We start from the raw sequence: 18457 nt of genomic DNA, 5'->3' as shown, positions 1-18457 counted from the left end.
ACCCACAGAGGGATGATTTTAAATCAAGTTCCTTGGAGTTTGGGTGGAAGGATAAGACTGCTCATTCTTTTAGTGAAAAACAAATTGTTTCCTTTTTCATAAAAGTAAAGTTTCCAAGGTTTTCCATCTTTAGCATAAAATTGAAGAGTAAGCCTGTTCATGAGCTTCAATTTGTTTTATTCTGTACTAAACAACTTGATTAAAAAAATCCATCAACTGATGCACCATCACTCAGTAATTTTTTTTCAGAAACGATTCCCATAGTTCACAAAAATTAATGCATCAATTTTGGGGGCACATCTGAAGTTTAAAAATAAAAGCTGGAGTCTAGGGAAGTGATAATTGGACAACCTTTGACTGGAAGAAAATGACTTCCATGCTTAGTGTTTTTCTACAACAAGAATTCATTAATTATTCACAAATTATACAAATGAGATAATTTTGTTAGAAAAAAAGTGATGAATGAATGTTTTTTTCTATTCAGAACATCCAACACAAAGCCGAGATGGTACATTCTCTCACCATTTCTTTAATAAGTCACTTATTCATATATTTCAAGAATGAGATCATTTGGCCAAAAAAAAGTTACTATGGTGAGGAATAAATAACAATTGTATTAAATGATCATTTGTGTATGCCTGTGTTCTTCCTAGATCACGAGATAGGAAGGAAGTGGTACTCACTATGATTGGGGGTAGACCATGTTAAAAATTAATGACTTAAAATGGAAATGACAGAATTGCAGAGGTGTTTTGGAGAAAGGGAAGGAAGCAGTGGAGCATTAAAAAAAAAAAAGTAGGTTTGCAAGAACTGCATTTCTGTCAAAGCTTATATATGCAGTGTCTGAATAAGAGCCACATTCCAGAGGCGGGGATCAGAGAGTGGGGCTGAGCAGAAAGGAAAAGACAGGGTACCGGAAGGCCTGGATGGGAGAGAAACAAAAGCACCAGCACAGAAATGACAAGGTTGGGGCAATGGCAGAGCACAGGCACCTGGGTCCAAAGTCAGAAGGGGAGGAAGAGAAAGTTAAGCTCTTAACTCTCTCTGCTGTTTTAAGTTATCAAAATAAGAAAGGTGGAAATCAGAGGGGGAGACGAACCATGAGAGACTATGGACTCCGAGAAACACACTGAGGGTTCTAGAGGGGAGGGGGTGGGGGGATGGGTGAGCCCGGTGATGGGTATTAAAGAGGGCACGTATTGAATGGAGCACTGGGTGTTATACGCAAACAGTGAATCATGGAACACTACATCAAAAACTAATGATGTACTGTATGGTGACTAACATAACATAATAAAATTAAATTAAAAAAAAAACCTTTTTTTTTTGGTCTGGTCTGTTTGTTCCTTTGTTATCTTTATTTATCAAATTTTGAATATGTAACATAAATCATTTCAGCATAAATATTTCCACCCACATCTGGTTTTCCAAGCCCTTATGCCAACAGCCGCTGATCCTCCCAGTAATCAGTGAGTTCACCTGTGGGGTTCGCTAGGCCAAGACGCTGGCAGCGCCTCCCAAAGTGGACGGACTGCAAATCTACGTGTGGCACCCTGGACACGGTCCACAATCCGCACCACCAGCTGAGAGGGCGATGATAAACTGATCCAGGTGGAGAAGACCCCACAGGAGCTGGAGAAATTGAATGCTGCAGCATGGAGGGAACATTTTGCTAATCTTGTTAGGAGTGTCTTAGGATGCAGATTCCACTTTTAAAATCTTGAATGCTGGTACACGGATATATACTAGGAAGTTGTCACAGAGTTGTGAGAACCTCTTTATGAAGTAGGAAGCATCTCATATAAACATCCTCTCACAAAGATCAGACAAGTTTAATGGATTAAAAACTGTGCACTTGAAATACACACTTCTCTCGAGTGATTCTTCTGGCTTGCCTGATATATTTAGCTGACCAGCAGGAGGGAACATAGAAGAAAGGATAAGCAGCTTAATTTAGGAATGCAGTTATCGGGATAGATGAATGACCCCAAGACTGGGGGCTGCACACCTGACTTCTAATATTTCCTATGATATAAAATAACCTGGTGACACGGTCAAGCTACCTCCCTACTCTGAAACTCATTTAACTTATTTTGATGGAAAGAGACCAATATAATTAAATTTCTTAGCAGTAGCACCCTTTCATTGAACAAAGCCTGTCTGTACACCTAGCGGCTGACTTGCTCTCTAAGAGGCGCGCCTCATCATAGACAGTGTCGCCCCCCAGCCCCCCATTCACAGTGTACAGAATGGGTCCGGCAGAGCACCATCTGAAAGCCACAGGATTCGATTATCTAAAGTTCCTAACAGCTCTGATGTCTATGGTTCTCCTACGGATCAGATGAACCTACTTAAAACACCACCAAAAACCCAAAACAAAACCAGAAACAAGCCAGTAAAAGCACAATATAAATCTTCCACAGTGAAAGGCTGAATGGTTTCTTTTCAAGTTGTATTCCAAATGGCTGAGTCTGCTTTTAAATATTACCATCTCTGGCTGTTATTTTCATATATCACATCATTTTTACACTCAGCATGTCAGCTCATGTCATTTCAATTTCACATTTATTTTCTCACTGACTAAACATGCTGCCAGCACTTTTCCCCATTAGATTCGAAAGAAAAAAGGGGCTATTTGAATATAACCGAACATCTATATTTTTCCAACTTGAAAGTCCAGTTTTTCATCTCATGTCACATGTAACGAACATAGGCTGCACATCAATAGTTTAAAATAAAGATATGTGGTGCATACATATTTCTTGAACTTGAGGTGGTAATTCATGGTCTCTCTCTTGGTGATTATAGTTTTTAACCGACCCCTGTGATTTTCATGACTGTTTAGAAAACTGGGAAAGATGAAAGCTGGTGCTTGCTATTCACCAATGCTGGTTACTTGTTTACTCACTGAGATGCAAGCAAACGGGGCAAGAAAAGGTAGTAAAAGTCCTGCATAGGCAGAAATATCAGGTTCAGAGAGGCTGGTTAATTTTCCCCAGGGAATAACACTATCATGTGACCATACATGTTTTCATTCAGATTTAATTCAGATTCTTGTCTGTGAAAGCCTTGCTCTTACCACCACGTAAGGACTCTGTTATATCCAATGTCCAATGCTTGCCATGGCAGAGGGGCCAGCACTGCTGAAAATGCACCAGCCTAGGGCACCTGCACGGCATCTTCCAGAAGGCGTGTGCAGTATTAGTACTAGTAACGCAGCAGGAAGAAGCAAAGTGAAAATGTGATGCTACAACCGGCTGCACATTCGGGAAGCAGGAGCTGCTGGTGAAAGAACATGAGACAGGCAGAGGTGGCCCGGACAGGGCTCTCCAGGGGGGCGTCCCCATTTGAACCTCACAACAGACATCTGAGCCAGATGGTGTTATTCCATTTTATAGATGAAGAAACGGCGACTCAGAGAACTTCAATTTCTCACTCTAGTGTCTTCTGCTTCGTAAGCGGCGGAGCGGAGATTAGAAAGTAGGAGGACGGCCTCCTCCTTCGGGTCTCTCTTGCTTGTCTCTGGGTCACTCTGTAGGGAGTGACTGTCTAGACCTTCTGGCCTTCTACCTTCACTTCTCCGTAACGTGTCCGAAGACTCCAAAATGAAGCAAGTAGGTCTACCCTTTTTGCTTTTCCTAGAGTCAGAGGTGAGACTTAGGCGAATTGGCACTACTGGATTGAAATGCATGAAGTTAAACAAACACAGATAAACTCACCATCGTGAGTTTACAAGGAAAAGATAAAGATATTCCCCTTGTCGTGCTTCCTCCACCCCCGCCAAATTACCAGTAACTCAGAACTATTTTTATATTGCTTGACAAAATTAGGAAATATTTAGCAATAAAACACAGGGTGAGCATGCCCCTATTGCAGTAATTTTTCTACTTAACCTAGGGGAAAAACTTGTCCCCTTCCTTGTACAGTATTTATGATGATAAATCGCTTTGCAGCTGAGACGGCACTGCTTGGACCACAATAGTGAATCTTTTGTTTACTACAATGCTGATTTCAGAGAGACAGCAGATTTGAATGGCTTCGGTCTCTCTCATCACAAGTAAGTATGTCTTATTTTCATTGAATCATTTCTCATCTATCAGTCTTGCCCAGGGAAAACGCTAATGAGCCTGTGTCTGCTCTGAGAGGAGTGAGGGCAACTGCAACTGCTTCGTCCTTTCAGTGTCTTGGAGTATCTGCTTCGGAATCTCCAGGCTGACCAGATGGTCTCTCTTCTGTAACTCTAGAGGGGTTTCTGTTCTTGCTGACCAATACTGTCACTAAGAAGATACTCCAGGAGAGTATTATACATGATACCAAGAGACAGGGTCTCATGCTTTATAAATCCCCTCAGAGGTAAATAGGATCCGAATTATATTTAAATTTGTCACTATATTGATATGTCAAAGAAAGCACTGGCCAGATGGTGCTGAGTACAAAGCAATGACACATAACATCCCCATCCCTTTACTATTTATGAGTCTAAGACTTGTGTCGGCTGCTTAGATGGTGATATGACCACACTATCTGTTAATACCAGAGGGAAGTCGAGTATCCTTTCCAGCTCATCTGTTTTTCTCATTCTTCCATTTTCATTTCATGATGGCCCGTATCTTCCTCTTTAGGATTCATTCCCACAATGGCCACTAGGATAGAATTGCTATCCCACTCAAATGCCTCTGTGTTATTGAAAACACAAGGGGGTGGCTATACTTGGTTTCTTCTTTTTCTTTAGAGAAAAATCACAGAAATTCTAGTTTCCATCGCTTTCTGTTCAGCCTTCTATGAATTTAAAAGGACACTCTCAGAAAGGTCTTGGGCTTAAGAAAGGCATGTGTTGTTTCTCTCCTTGGTGCTTTGTAGGGAAGGGAAGAGGAACTGGATGTTAACAACCTTTTAGCTCTAATTCTGTATACATTTACTTTGAAGCCATTCCTCTCCTAACGGAGCCACAGGGGCCAAGAGGGAAGTAAACAGTTAAGGAGTGTTTATGGAAAAGGTTATCCCTGTGGGGATTCAATAAATAAATAGCGGCCAATTATGATACTTCCAGTATATGATTATTTTATATAATTAGAACACTGGAGCAAAACAGCTGAAGACCCACCTATGGGATGACCAGTAATGGGCAACTGTAGGGAGCTATGTGGAATCATAGAAAGAGCACTGGACCGAATGTCAGGAGGGAAGGCTGGCTTCCAGGGCTCTCTCTGTACCTAACCAGGACTCAGGGCAACTTGATTCACCTTTCTAGACTTCAATATTCCTCTTTGCTAAATTGTGATTGTGGGGTAGTAGGGACTGAATGTTTGTGTCCCTTCCCCACAAATTCATATGTTGAAGCCTTAACCCCCAGTGTGACTGTATTTGGAGATAGGGCCTGCAAGAAGGTGGTAAAGGTTAAATGAGTCAGTAAGGGTAGAGCCCTAATAAGAGGAAGTGACTCCAGAGCTCTTTCTCCTTGCATATGAGAACACAGTGAGAAGCTGGCCATCTACAAGCCCAGAAGAGAGCTTTCATCAGAAACCGGCCATACCAGCACCTTGATCTTGGACCTCCCAGCCTCCAGAACTATGAGAAATGTCTGTTGTTTAAGCCATCCAGTCTATGATAGTTCATACGGTGGGCAAAACAGACCAATACAGTGATTAGGACTCGCTAATTAAAAATGGCATAATGATTTACAGTTTATGAAGTACTTTTACAGATTTTATCCTCTCAGGAAAAACTCTAGGAGATGGTAAGAGCAGAATATTATTTTACAAAAAGAAATACCTCAGACTGATTCAAGATCACAAGGGTACTGAGTAGAATTTAGTCAAACTACAAATCTGGGTCTTAAAAGGCATTTTATACCTCTGGGTATAAATGGCTGTGGTTTTCTTATTTTTAAACATTTTGTTGGATGTCTATGAATTCCAGTTTTTAGATTTCCAGGTAATGCTTAGTTGAAGAATGTCGAATTTATCCCAAGTCAGGTATATTTTTTTCCCTTCAGAACTACAATAATTGTTTCCTTTGACCCAGTGGTTCTCAAAATGTGGCCTAGGACCAGCAGTGGGAGCTAAGGACTTAGAAATGCAAATTCTCGGGCCCTACCCCTGACCTATAGAATCAGAAATTCTGGGGGTGGCCCCCCCTGCCCTAAACCTATGTTCTAACAAGCCCTCCAGGGGATTCTAAGGCTGCTAGGATTTGAGAACCACTGCTCTGATCTCTGCACACTTGTTCCCCTTGTAACTGGCTGACATTTGACATTTCCCCACCTTACCGCACTGAAGGATATGCAGCTGCAACTCTGCGTCCAAAACCAACTGGATTCATGACATACTCATAAAACCACTTTTGAAATGTTTGAACCTGTGAGTGTATCCTTGATCTAATTATAATATTCCATAATTTTGTGTTACCCTTTGTTACATACATCCGTTAAGCTAACTTGGAATTTGAAAACATTTTAGAAGAAAGGTCATCTTGGTCCAGCATATCATAACTTGATACTAAGTTGACTCTATTCTAATTAAAAATAGTAATTTAAAATAGAATGAATTTATTATTTAAAGTAGAAAATGTTTTTAATCCCTTACTCAAGGTACTTAAACATCTACTCCCCGATTCCCATCCTTAAAATCTCAGTAACTTCAAAAGGAAATTCATTTGTACATGAAATCTATTCCTAAACAATATCCACCCCTCCCTCCAATCAGGAAAGAACATTTTAATGAATAATAAAAATGATCTGAAATATATATTTAAAATTTCTCTTTTAATATTTGTTCTGGAAAGCCAAACACACAATTTATTAATTATATATATTTGTTATAATTATATGTAATAGTTGTATAATTATATAACCTATTCTATAAATAATGAAATATATATATATTTGTGTCAAACGTCTGGGGTTTAGAGGCATTAAGATTTTAATCTAATATGCTTCCTTTGATAGCTTTCCTATGCTTGAAGTTTGAAAACTCTAGGGATTTCTGGCGGAAAATATGGACTCCAATGCCAATGTCATACATCTATATTTAAATGACTATATATGGGTGTGTGTATGTGTGATTATACCTGGCACCTGTTACTTTAGGACAGGTGAATTCTGTCTAGAGAATTCTGTGAACATTTTCATATGAATTTCAAATAAATTTTGCCAATAACATTTGACAAAGAGAGAAGCACAATATTGCCTTTTAAGAATAAAACCTTACACATTTCCAAAATGACTTTTTCTCAGGTAGAAATAACATAGAAATCACCTTTAACCTCCTTGAATGGAGCGGCCAGGGAGAACAAAATCCACATACTCTGTGCTGCTTCTGTTATTAGTTTGCTTATATAAGCAAAACTGTGAGCTTTCTGTGGGAGTACAAGTCTTGCAAGTCACACGACTGATAAAACAGCATATAGCTTGCACAGCATTTGTAGAACGACAGTTTCTGAATGACAGATTTAATGAGATTAGTAGACTTCTGCCCAGCACAGCACTCCAACTATTTTATTTATCTTCTCTAGATTTTCTTTTGGCAGCACTTACTGAAAAAGCTATTTGCAATTATATGAAGATTGACTAACAAATATCTACCATGTTTCTAAAAAGATGCGGAAAGACTAAACTGAACATAAAGATTCCTCCCCAAATATATAATATCTATGAAATGAAGCAATAGTAAACGAATGTGTTTTACACACATAAACACATACACATTTTTAATGACGCTCTCTTAAGCGTAGAAAGAAATTTTGTAGTATTATCAAGACTAATTAGAGTCTTATCCTAAATATTTTACTTCGAGGTATCAACACTGTCATTGTTTCAACCTAGGATTTGATCACAACATCATCAGCAGGTAAACCTTCCCCAAAAGGAAGGACTAGTCTTACTGCCAACAGCAAACGCGAAAGCCAACTCATATCCATAATGACTCGTCTTTTAAAATGTGTTTTGACATGAATGACTCAGCAAAGCTGGGTCACTGCCAACTGGTGCCAACTGGTGCAGTGGCACTGGGGGAAACATGATTAACTACAGAGGCAAACAATGACTGGGCAAGTCAAATCCTCCCTCCTTTGATCCAGGTAAGAAAAGCATTATTTTCTGAAACAGAAGGAAAGTTGGTTCTCTTAGCAGTTAATAAAATGTGTTTGGGGACAACAACATAAATGTTGTGAAAGCTACCATGAGAAAAAAAGAACAATGACTCCCTTGGGCTTTCCATTCCAAAGATCTCAATGTATACTTTTATGGTTTTCTCTATCCCAAAACTTAGTTAAAACAAACAAAAAAAGCTTTAGGCAAAAAAAAAAAAAAAAAAAAAAAAAAGCAAGCAGCCTTTGAGGGTAGGATGATACTAAGAAAGTACAAAAAAGAATAAACGTTTAACTTCTACACGATTAAGGAAGAAATAAAAAAAATAACTTACTTTTCCTTTTAATAGAGAAATGGATAGGTATGTGTGTTCTCATAATATACTCAATTGTATTTTACTAGTTCATTCACTGGGTGGGTCCCGTCCTTGATTGAGAATGCCAGTCTAGGGATAGGATCTGTGGGAGATGGAGATTTGTGCCCCAAGTAATTAATCTGGCATAGTTAAAATGATAGCTAAGAGCCCAGCAGAGCACCTGAGCTCTAGCTCCACTGATCTTATTAACCAAACTGACAATTTGGCGTTAAGCAGAAATACAGGGCCAAATTCCTTGCCAACCTCTGCCCCCCCGCCCCCCAATTTACTCAGGAGCAGGAGAGTGAAGATAAGGCAAGTAAAAAGAATTCAAAGGCAGTTTGAGTGGACACTGTAAGACAACCTATTTTCTACCTCTGGGGAGGTGTTTTGTTTGGTGAGTTCTCCCCCAGAAGACCACTTCAGTTACCCTCAGTTATTCTAGACCCAAGAAGCAAGTCTCTAACTCCACTTTTTTCTGATTGCTCTCTTCTGATGGTCATTTTTCCTTTTTTTTTTATTTTTCAGAAATAAACACAATGGCTCCTTTAATGCAATCGTCACGATGCAAAACAAACGATTATGAGATTGTTCAAATTCCACTTGCCTTTCTGCAACTTGCTGACTGCTTTCTTTCTAACCTCTTCATCTACGCAGACTCCTTTGAATTATTTCTCAGTCTCTACCTGAGCTTACATCACCCTCAGAATCAGTGCCACTTACACCTTAAATAGGTGTGCAGTTATCTTGTCTCCTTGATAATTAACAAAGACGTTGAGGGCCAATGCCAATTCAGTGGCGTTAGTTGGATACCTTCCATTACCTGATATCATTGTTTATGGTCTATTAAGCAGTTTTCATTTCACCTTATGGGCCCATATAAAATCCAAGCTAGCTGTTTCTCAAATTACAGGCAGTATTAAAGAGTATTAAGTAGCTTCTTCTTTTTATATTTTTAAAATAGTCTTTAAATTTATTGCAGATATTCTGATAAAGTAAATTGGGCAATATATATGTTTTTAGCTTCTCAGTTTTTTTAGTCTTTTACCCACCTCCCCTTAAAGCATACTCATTGTTTAACACTAACAGTAGCTTTCTCATTTTCAAAATAACTTACTTTTTGATTTAAATTTTTTTCTAACCAAATTATCACTGTATTGATTCATTTTTCACTGGGGAATGTAGTTTTCCAAAAGTTCTCTGATCTTGTTCTGCTTTATTTTTCATCGTTCTTACATACAGAACATGCATGTTGACAGCATGCAGAAGTCAGTGGGTCTGAGGGATCATATAGGGAGGCTTAGCGACTCTCAAAATCTATCTCGTTACGCAGGCCTCCGCTGGACAGGCTAATAATGCAGCCACCAGGGCACGGCTGAACACTCAAAGGGCTTCAGCTGTCAAAGGTCTACAGTGCGGGCGCCTGGGTGGCTCAGTCGTTAAGCGTCTGCCTTCGGCTCAGGTCATGGTCCCAGGGTCCTGGATCGAGCCCCGCATCAGGCTCCCTGCTCGGTGGGAAGCCTGCTTCTCCCTCTCCCACTCCCCCTGCTTGTGTTCCTGCTCTCCCTATGTCTCTCTCTGTCAAACAAATAAATAAAATCTTAAAAAAAAAGAAAAAAGGTCTACAGTGCGACAGTAGAAAATGTATGGAAGCGTTCACTTACCTGCTTTTGATCAACAATTATTTCGAGGTCTTCATCACTGCTTAGTTTTCCATATCCTTTTTCTTTACTTTTCTTGTGAAAGAATAATTTTAAATGATCATTTAGTTTCTTTCCATTAATAAGGTTAACTCCCACTTAATACTTTTTAAAGATTAAAGTCTTTACTTAGCTTTGTTCACTAGTCATAATACATCATTCTCTACGTCAGTCTCTCACGGACAACAGCAAAATTTTTGTTGTTAAATTGTGGGCTTATAATGAACTCATCAAGTATTTCTGCTTAGCCTCTCCCATCCAAATTATACCTTTAATCCTTTTCTGAATATTGTTATGCTTTTTTTCAATTTTGTAGTCTCAAAACAGATTCTTTAATACTTTGAGAGAGATAGAGAATTCCCTTAAGAGTCCCAGCCCATTTTTCTTAAAGACTGAAACTGCATTTAGTAATTATAGTATACTTAAGACTTCAACTATTAAATGTTTATTTTAATCCTTTTATATTTTAAAGAATAAGACAAGCATTATACAACTCAGATAATGAATCTTCAGATTTTCTACATTTGCTTATGAATCCGATGAAAACTAACACTGGAAAAAACAACTCAAATCATTTTTAAAAGATGAGTAAAATAATTTTCAAAATTAGGTAGTTTGAAAAGTTGGAAGAATACAGACCGTTTTTAAAAAATGCACTCTACTGGCATTTTGTCTCCACCCCCCACCCCCGCCCTGTGACCTATCCCCATCTACCTTCCTCATAGCAAAAATTGTAAAGTTAGAAAAGGTCATAGATCATTTTAACCATTTCACTGTTGTGCTACAGGAGAAAGATAATACTTCTGAGTCTTTTTTTTTTTCTTTCTCCCAATGCGCTGGCTGATAGGAATGACAGAAATGACAGATTCCTTCTTCATAATTTCAGAAATCATAGTACCTCTGTAGAGGACCAGTAAGAAAAGGAAAATAAAATCCACTACATACTTAGCTGTAGTCTAAGGTTATTATTAAAAAAAAACAAACCAAAAAACAAACACAACCCTTGCTTTAGGTATTAACTACATCAACGAGAATTAAGGGGACTAAGAAATATTTGTTTGCATCTATTATGCCATATTAGGATACCCATCTCATTGAGGGAAGAACTATATCCTTCAGTGAACTTGATGTAAGTCTTCTTTACCCTGTGGGACACAATTCTTGTTTATTTTTTCCCCTTCCTCCCCAATAAACATACCTCCTATTTTTTATTTTTTTTCCTGTAATAAAGAGATTTCTGAATCTTCAAGTATTAGGATGCATAAATAAAATCTGAATTCTAATTCATATATTAATGAATTTAGCCACTTAGAACAGAACGGACGTCTGCAGTATTTCTCTCTATTATTCTTTTTCTCCTCATTTGAGGTTCCATTTCAGGATTGATGGAAAACAAAAAGAACAGGGTTGGTTTCAATCAAGCTGACTTCCTTCCTATCACTTTGTTTTTGTATCCTCTTAGTCTACTGGTTCCCATAAGATACTGTCCAGAGACCCTCTAATGCAAAACATTTAGAAATGCCTTTCCAAATTGATCTGTATACGTACCAAGTAGCTCATTTGCATGACCCGATTTCTGGACAAAAGGACATTAAGTAGAGATGGAATGTGGGTCCTTCCATCCATTTCACTGTCAGACATCCCAGAATTCTTTGCACCAGTGGCAGTGGTTTCATTGCCAGAACTTGCTGACCAAAGAACCACAGATCTTGCCCAGCAACAGTATTTATAATGTATGACAATAACCGAGGTATCCCTGAATCATTGTCTTGACTTTGTAAACATTGTGAGATTTTTGGCTAGCATAAAAAACCATTGGAAGTAAAATTTCTTCCTTTCTAACTTATTTTTATCCTAGCACTTCTAGGTTCCCTGACTACTGTTCTAGTTTAATGCTGTTGAAAACACCCCATCTATTATTAATTACATGCATTTTTATATTTCATCCTACGGATATGGACTATTCAGCCTCTTTGTCATAAAAGCTCTCAATTTTCCCTTTTTAATGCCCCACCCCAGAATTTCTTCCTAAGTGATGAACAAATCACTGCTAACTGATATAACAATGTCTGCATTCACCAAACATAATTCAAGACTGCAGTTCTACCACTACCAAATTCCACCTTTCCAATTTAATCCCAACTCCTTATCTGATTTAGGAGTATGTTTTCCTGGGAAGAGGCTAGGTCAGGGAAGGAGATTATAACCACAACCTACTCTAAGTAGAAGTTGGCATTTTCCAAGAGTGGGAGGAGGCATTTAGAGCTCTGATTTTGTATTTAAGCCCCAGTCTCCAAACAGCACACAACTGTACACAGAGTCAGAAGCCATATAGTTTTACTCTAGAGTTAAGCAATATTTTCTAGTTCACCCCATAACCCCAGGGGGATTAATCCTTTTCTAAGCCATAATGGTTATTCTCTCACTTACTGCTTATTTCTAGTGCGAGCACAATCCTCTTTCAAGCACTCAGCTTCCCACTTTGACTGCTTAGCTCAGCCAGCCCAGGCAGAGATCTTCAGCTCTCCTCCCTCCTCCCAGCCAGGAATCCCTGTCTTCTATCTATGCACTTTTGTCAAGCACAGAAAGCAACTCCATAGCTCCTGCGTGGTCTTTCCCATTAGCCAAAGGACTGAACTAGAAGGAGAGAGAAAACTAACCTCTCCACTGTCCAAGCGTGAAGGAGGCAGGGCTTCTGTGGGAGGAGAAGCGAGAGGGTAGTCACTTCCTGTGCCCCTCCCACCTCCCCTGGCCGACAGTGGAGCCGAGGATTTCAACTGAGACCGTAAGGTCAGGCCCTCCCCACCTCAGCCTTAGCATGCTGCCTGCTGATAGTCGATTCTGCGCACTGCTCACCTGTGTGCCGCTGAGAAGAGCATTGATGCAGTGGAGCTAAAATGGTGAGCACTTGGAAGTGGGAGAAGCGAGGAAAGAGAGAAAGAAAACAGTCCTTTGCCGAGAATACCTCACTCCTTATAAGAAGCTTTCAGCTCAGAAGTGTCCAATGCCAAACCCCAAATACAGCATCTTCCATCTTCCCCACAGCATTCTGAATCCTTTCTGAGTAACTGCAAGGAGACCTTTCTAGTTCTTTGTTAGTGCTGATACAACTTTTTTTTTTAATACCATTGAATCAGACCTATAGTTTTCTTAAGAATATTGAGTCTAACTGGTAACCTTTCCTCTCTGCAGACATTCCACCATCTTTCCTCAGCCTTATTTACCTCCCACTTCACCCCTTCATTCTCTCCTCCACAAAAGTAGAACAGTGAGGTGGGTTTACTCACTTGAATTAAACAAACCATAAAACTTAGACACTGTATAGGAAAACAATACATTGCCATAGATTTGGAATGCATTATATAAGAAAATTTTGCGAGTAAGTAACAACAAAACAAAATAACAGAAAACAAAACAAGACAAAAAAATCTGATGAGATAAGGACCTGAAAAATGAAGCCCCCTATGTTCATTTTAGAATAGGAGTTTATTAAAAAGTAAGAGTTTGAATTGAGAGACACTAGTTGTATATAGGTCAAATTAAACAGATTCTTCATACTTATTAGGAATGGAAAATATGAAGGAAATTTTGAAAAGGAAGAGAAACACATTATTTAGTTAATTGCACAAAATAGCCTCAGTTGCAATTTTTGCCTAACTACAGAATAATAATGTAAATAAATGTAGAGGTTAAAGATTATGTATAAAAATGCAAACTGGTGCAGCCACTGTGGAAAATAGTATGGAGGTTCCTCAAAAAGTTAAAAATAGAACTACCCTATGATCCAGCAATTGCACTACTAGGTATTTACCCAAAGGATACAAAAATACTGATTCGAAGTACTATATACACCCTGATGTTTATAGTAGCATTATCAACAATAGCTAAATTATGGACAGCCCAAATGTCCATCAGCTGATGAATGGATAGAGAAGATGTGGTATATATATACACAATGGAATATTATTCAGTCATAAAAAGGAATGAAATCTTGCCATTTGCAATGATGTGGATGGAGCTAGAGAATATTTTGCCGAGTGAAATAAGTCAGAGAAAGACAAATACCATGCGATTTCACTCACATGTGGAATTTAAGAAACAAAACAAATGAGCATGGGGAAGAAAAAGAGAGAGAGACAAACCAAGAAACAGACTCTTAACTATAGAGAACAAACTGATGGTTACCAGAGGGGAAGGGGGTAGGGGACGGGTTAATAGGTGATGGGATTAAGGAGTGCACTTGTGATGAGCACCAGATGCTGTATGGAAGTGCTGAATCACTAAATTATACACCTGAAACTAATATTATTACATTGTATGTTAACTAACTGGAATTTAAATAAAAACCAAAAAAATTACATATAAATATTTTAAAAATATTTTTACTATTATTTGCCTAATGATAAATAGTAGACCTGAATTTAGTAAAACAAATATTACACAAAGAATATATATATAACAGAGACAAAAGAAACAAAGACTTCCCAACTCTTTTTTTCATGGTTGTCAGTATTCAATTTCTATCTTCTTATCTTCCCTATCTTCCACCCTGTCTTCTCCACCACCTTCTTCCCCCAGCCTGCAAAATTGCTTATTTTTCCTTGTTCTAAAAGATGACTTCCTCACATCTCCTTTCCCCTAAAGACATTCATTTAATTTCTTGTATCTCTTCACTGTCAAACTTGAAAGAGTGGTCCATGCTTACTAGCAACAGCTCCTTCCTTTCTCTTCACTTTTAAGGCAATTACAATCAGTTTGCAAGTTACTCTAATTGTATTCACAGTCACCAATGGACTTCTAATTATCAGATTCTCTAGCAGTCCGTTTTTAGAGGTAATAGTATGAATTAGCCCCCGAAGTAATTTGTGATTGACTACAGATGTCAAGATGAATGTAAATATTACATCTTTCAGTCATCAAGTATGCATTATTTTAAAAAGCCTCTCTGCTGTTATTTACACTACTACAGCTATTAAATGGTGTTGCCACCAACTGAATAGGGTCTCGATGAGAGGGAGCGGAATTGGGAAAAGAGATGATGTGCTAAAAAGATAATGTGCTGAGTTTGTGATGTCTCTGGAAAGTTCATCCGTGTGGAAAGATCCAGCTGGTCATTCGATTATATAGGTCTGTATCTCAGAAGAGAGAGAAGGGCAGGACATATAGATTTCTGGGGATAACTAAAATTGCAGGAGTGGATGAGCTCATTAAAAAAGAAAACAGAAGAGATAAGGACTAAGGCCAGCATCCTGGAGAATTGTTACTTTTAAAGAATGGGCCAAAGAAAAGAACCCAGTGAAGGAGGCTGAAGAGGAGTGGTCGTACGTGTAAGAGGAGAACCAGGAGGACGCAGTCAAAGAAAAAAAGAGCTCTAGCCAGTGTCAAGTGCTGATGAAAGGTTAAGTAAGGAGACACCCTGCAAACTTCCATCGTGCTGGGCATGCTGGCAGCCATCAAGGACCTTAGGAAGAGAATTCCTGGAACCAAAATTAGAGTAACTTCGTGACTACACTGGTCATAAGGGAGTAAAGATATTGAGAAAGGACTTCTTTTCCCTTACAAAAGCTTGAATGAAAAGAGAAAGAGGGAAAAATAAGTATTAAGATGGTAGATCTCCTGCTAAGTGTTCTCCCACAGTTTAAAAAAAGGGTGGGAGGGAAGTGAGAGTGGGATGAGAAAAAACAGAGGGGAAGAATACTGGGAAAATTGTAGTTTCCCGCCTCCCTTGTGTAAAGGTCTTGAGTACGTTTATAGTTCAAGAGGCAACTAGTGAAGAAAGCGAAACTGGAGATGCCAAAGAATGAGGGGGTAGAATTCATTAGGCAAGAAAGTGAGAACAAAGACCTTTTGGAGAAAAACTGCATGCTTCTCTTTGAAAATTTACAATTATATGACATATGTTTTTAGAAGAAAAATCTGTAAGGATACGTACCCAATATTAAAAGTCCTTTTCTCTGGGAAATGGAATTATGCATGATCTATGTGTTCTCTTTAAACTTGGGAGTACTCTTTGAAATAAGAATGAATTTCTTTCATAATAAAAAAGAAAATAAACGAAGTGCGATTGCTTGAGAGATCCATAAAATTGCCATAGAAAAGACTCATATAAGTCTCCTTTGCAGAAAAACGACTGCGTCAGGGCTTCACCCTTCCTTTATTATGTTTCTGGAGGAATAAAAACTTGTTTTTACAAAAATGTGGAGATTCATGCTACGACAGTTATTGCTTCTGTCCCTTGTGGCAAGCGTGGTAGTGCGGAGAAGTGAATGTTTTGTTTATTGCACTTAATATGCCTCTTTCCTCTTGACTCTCCTTTATAATATTAAGCTTCTCAGTTCGTTGACATCATTTGGGTCCCATGTCCCCTTTTTTTTTTTTCTTTTTAAAGATCCACAGTGGGGTGCCTGGGTGGCTCAGTCGTTAGTGTCTGCCTTCGGCTCAGGTCATGATCCCAGGGTCCTGGGATCGAGTCCCGCATCGGGCTCCCTGCTCGGCAGGAAGCCTGCTTCTCCCTCTCCCACTCCCCCTGCTTGTGTTCCCTCTCTCGCTGTGCCTCTCTCTGTCAAATAAATAAATAAAATCTTTAAAAAAAAAAAAAAGATCCACAGTATCAGCATAGCCAAAACACCACTGCTGTGGGAGCCAAAGAAACAAGGAAAAGAGAAAACAGGAAATGAGGAAGAAGGAGGCGTTTCTTCCCAAAGGCCTGGAATAAGCACTCCAGAGAGTTTCCCTCTGCTTAGGACATAAACCTGGACAGACTTTTGCAATTAATAGATAATTTTCAGATCTTTTATTTTTCTTCTATATACAGAGGAAACCAACTTTCTAAAGGAAAAATGTCATCATTACAGAGAATCATTTGCAGAGGGGCTTGTTAAGTCTGGCATTTTTCAAGAACTATTTTTTTTCTTTTAAAAAGACATTTACAGTTGTGTCCCCCTGCCCCACCCCCATCGTGGTATGGTAAAACATATATGGTAAAACACTGTTATGGTATGGCGAAACACACATATGGTAAAACAAAATAGGCATGGGATACAATTTTTTAGCTTTGGGCCAGGTTTGGGCAAACATCACCTATGGCAATCAAACTCAGCTCTAAATGTATATTGCTGGGTGAAAAAAGAAATACAAGGACAACAAATATGTTGATGCATTTTAAGCCATATTTTAAGTCATATGCATATGTCCAAATATTTAGTGATTTTTAAATTTTAAGTCAAATCTAATTGGGAAAATAGACATTCCAGTTACTAGCTGGATAATAAAATGGCAGTGACACACAATATAATTTTCCCTATAGCCTCAAAGTCCCTCCTTACTGTCTTTCCATCTTTAGCATAGCTGTCGTCTGTAGAAAATAACCTGAAGAGTTCATAAAGCTTCTTAAAAGTACTTTCTATTCTCCAAGTTTTCCAAAGATGAAAATTCAACATAAATAATCATTGAGGCTACTCAGTCTTACGTCACTATGCAATGACATTTTCTTCAGTATACAAATTCAGTATCAGGTATGTCTTCTTATATATCTTTGCAATATTTTGCAGAGTTTCAAACACACAGCAAAGTTAAAGGAATTTTACTGTGAGCACCTGCATGCTTCCTACCTAGATTCTACCACTAACATTTTATTATACTTGCTGTTTTGGGTCTATCTGCTGTGATACATTTTGAAAGTATAGTACATACTATTACATTTCTACACTGTCTTTCCACCAAGGTTTCTTTGATTTAATTTACTTTTAAAACTCAGGAAAGCAAAACCATTGGTTCAGTAAGCTTCCAAAATAAGAACACTAAAAGTTCAGGATTTGTTATTTCCCTACAGTTGAATTTTGTTGCTTTCATTTGAAAAGCAAATCAGTGAACTCCATTTCTAACATGAAGTGCTAGTGATAGGTCCTATCACCAGGATTAGGGAAGAGGATTTCTGATCAAAGGGCTGGGGTTTTTATAGTTCTGTCAAAAGCAAGTGATCAAACAACTCAACTTTTTGAAGGGACAAATCCATGGTATGATAGGCAGTTTCAGTTGATATTAATCATCAGGTCCTCAATTTCAAATCCTTTGATCATCAATATTTTCTGCAAACAAGTTCCTTTACTCTGGGCTACATAGTAAGCCTTCACCTCTGGAACATGCAACAAAAGTAGCAAGCCTCAACAGGCCTAGGAAGGCTAACTCCTTCTCAGAAAGGTTACATATGGTCTGAGGAACAGTGCGTGGGTGGTTTATTGAGATTAAGTAGGCAGAAAACAAAGATTAAACTTGAAATTTCAGTTATGTTGGATTCAGCAATGTTCCCCATTACTT

General features: G+C 38.5%; 1 protein-coding gene and 1 long non-coding RNA gene across 11 annotated transcripts in view; one reads left to right on the top strand and one right to left on the bottom strand.

Annotated features, from left to right (window-relative positions):
* Positions 1-18457, bottom strand: part of PEX5L (peroxisomal biogenesis factor 5 like) — a 214645-nt gene that overhangs the window by 145960 nt on the left and 50228 nt on the right. For 2 of the 9 annotated variants that reach the window (XM_036115938.2, XM_036115942.2), the window contains exons 1-2: positions 11690-12773; positions 10106-10177 (exon numbers count right to left, since the gene is read on the bottom strand). The exons of 3 other annotated variants lie outside the window; for them this stretch is intronic. In XM_036115938.2, the coding sequence (XP_035971831.1) occupies positions 10106-10177; positions 11690-11782 (165 nt within the window). In that variant the 5' untranslated portion in view covers positions 11783-12773. Of the gene's footprint in view, positions 1-10105; positions 10178-11689; positions 12776-18457 lie in introns of those variants that run through there. 4 more of the 9 variants (XM_036115946.2, XM_036115940.2, XM_036115943.2 and 1 more) reach the window with 3 other exon arrangements.
* Positions 1411-10014, top strand: LOC118550699 (uncharacterized). Of its 2 annotated transcripts, XR_013446401.1 has the most exons (4): positions 1411-3614; positions 3954-4057; positions 8970-9175; positions 9775-10014. It is a non-coding gene; the product is annotated as an uncharacterized LOC118550699 (long non-coding RNA). The 2 variants fall into 2 exon arrangements; XR_004924703.2 differs by lacking the exon at positions 8970-9175.

The sequence above is a fragment of the Halichoerus grypus genome, chromosome 1 (assembly GCF_964656455.1).
Source record: "Halichoerus grypus chromosome 1, mHalGry1.hap1.1, whole genome shotgun sequence".
In the NCBI taxonomy this organism is placed as follows: domain Eukaryota; kingdom Metazoa; phylum Chordata; class Mammalia; order Carnivora; family Phocidae; genus Halichoerus; species Halichoerus grypus.
The sequence above is the reverse complement of the archived record's forward strand: the minus strand, read 5'-3'. Positions and strand labels throughout refer to the sequence as shown.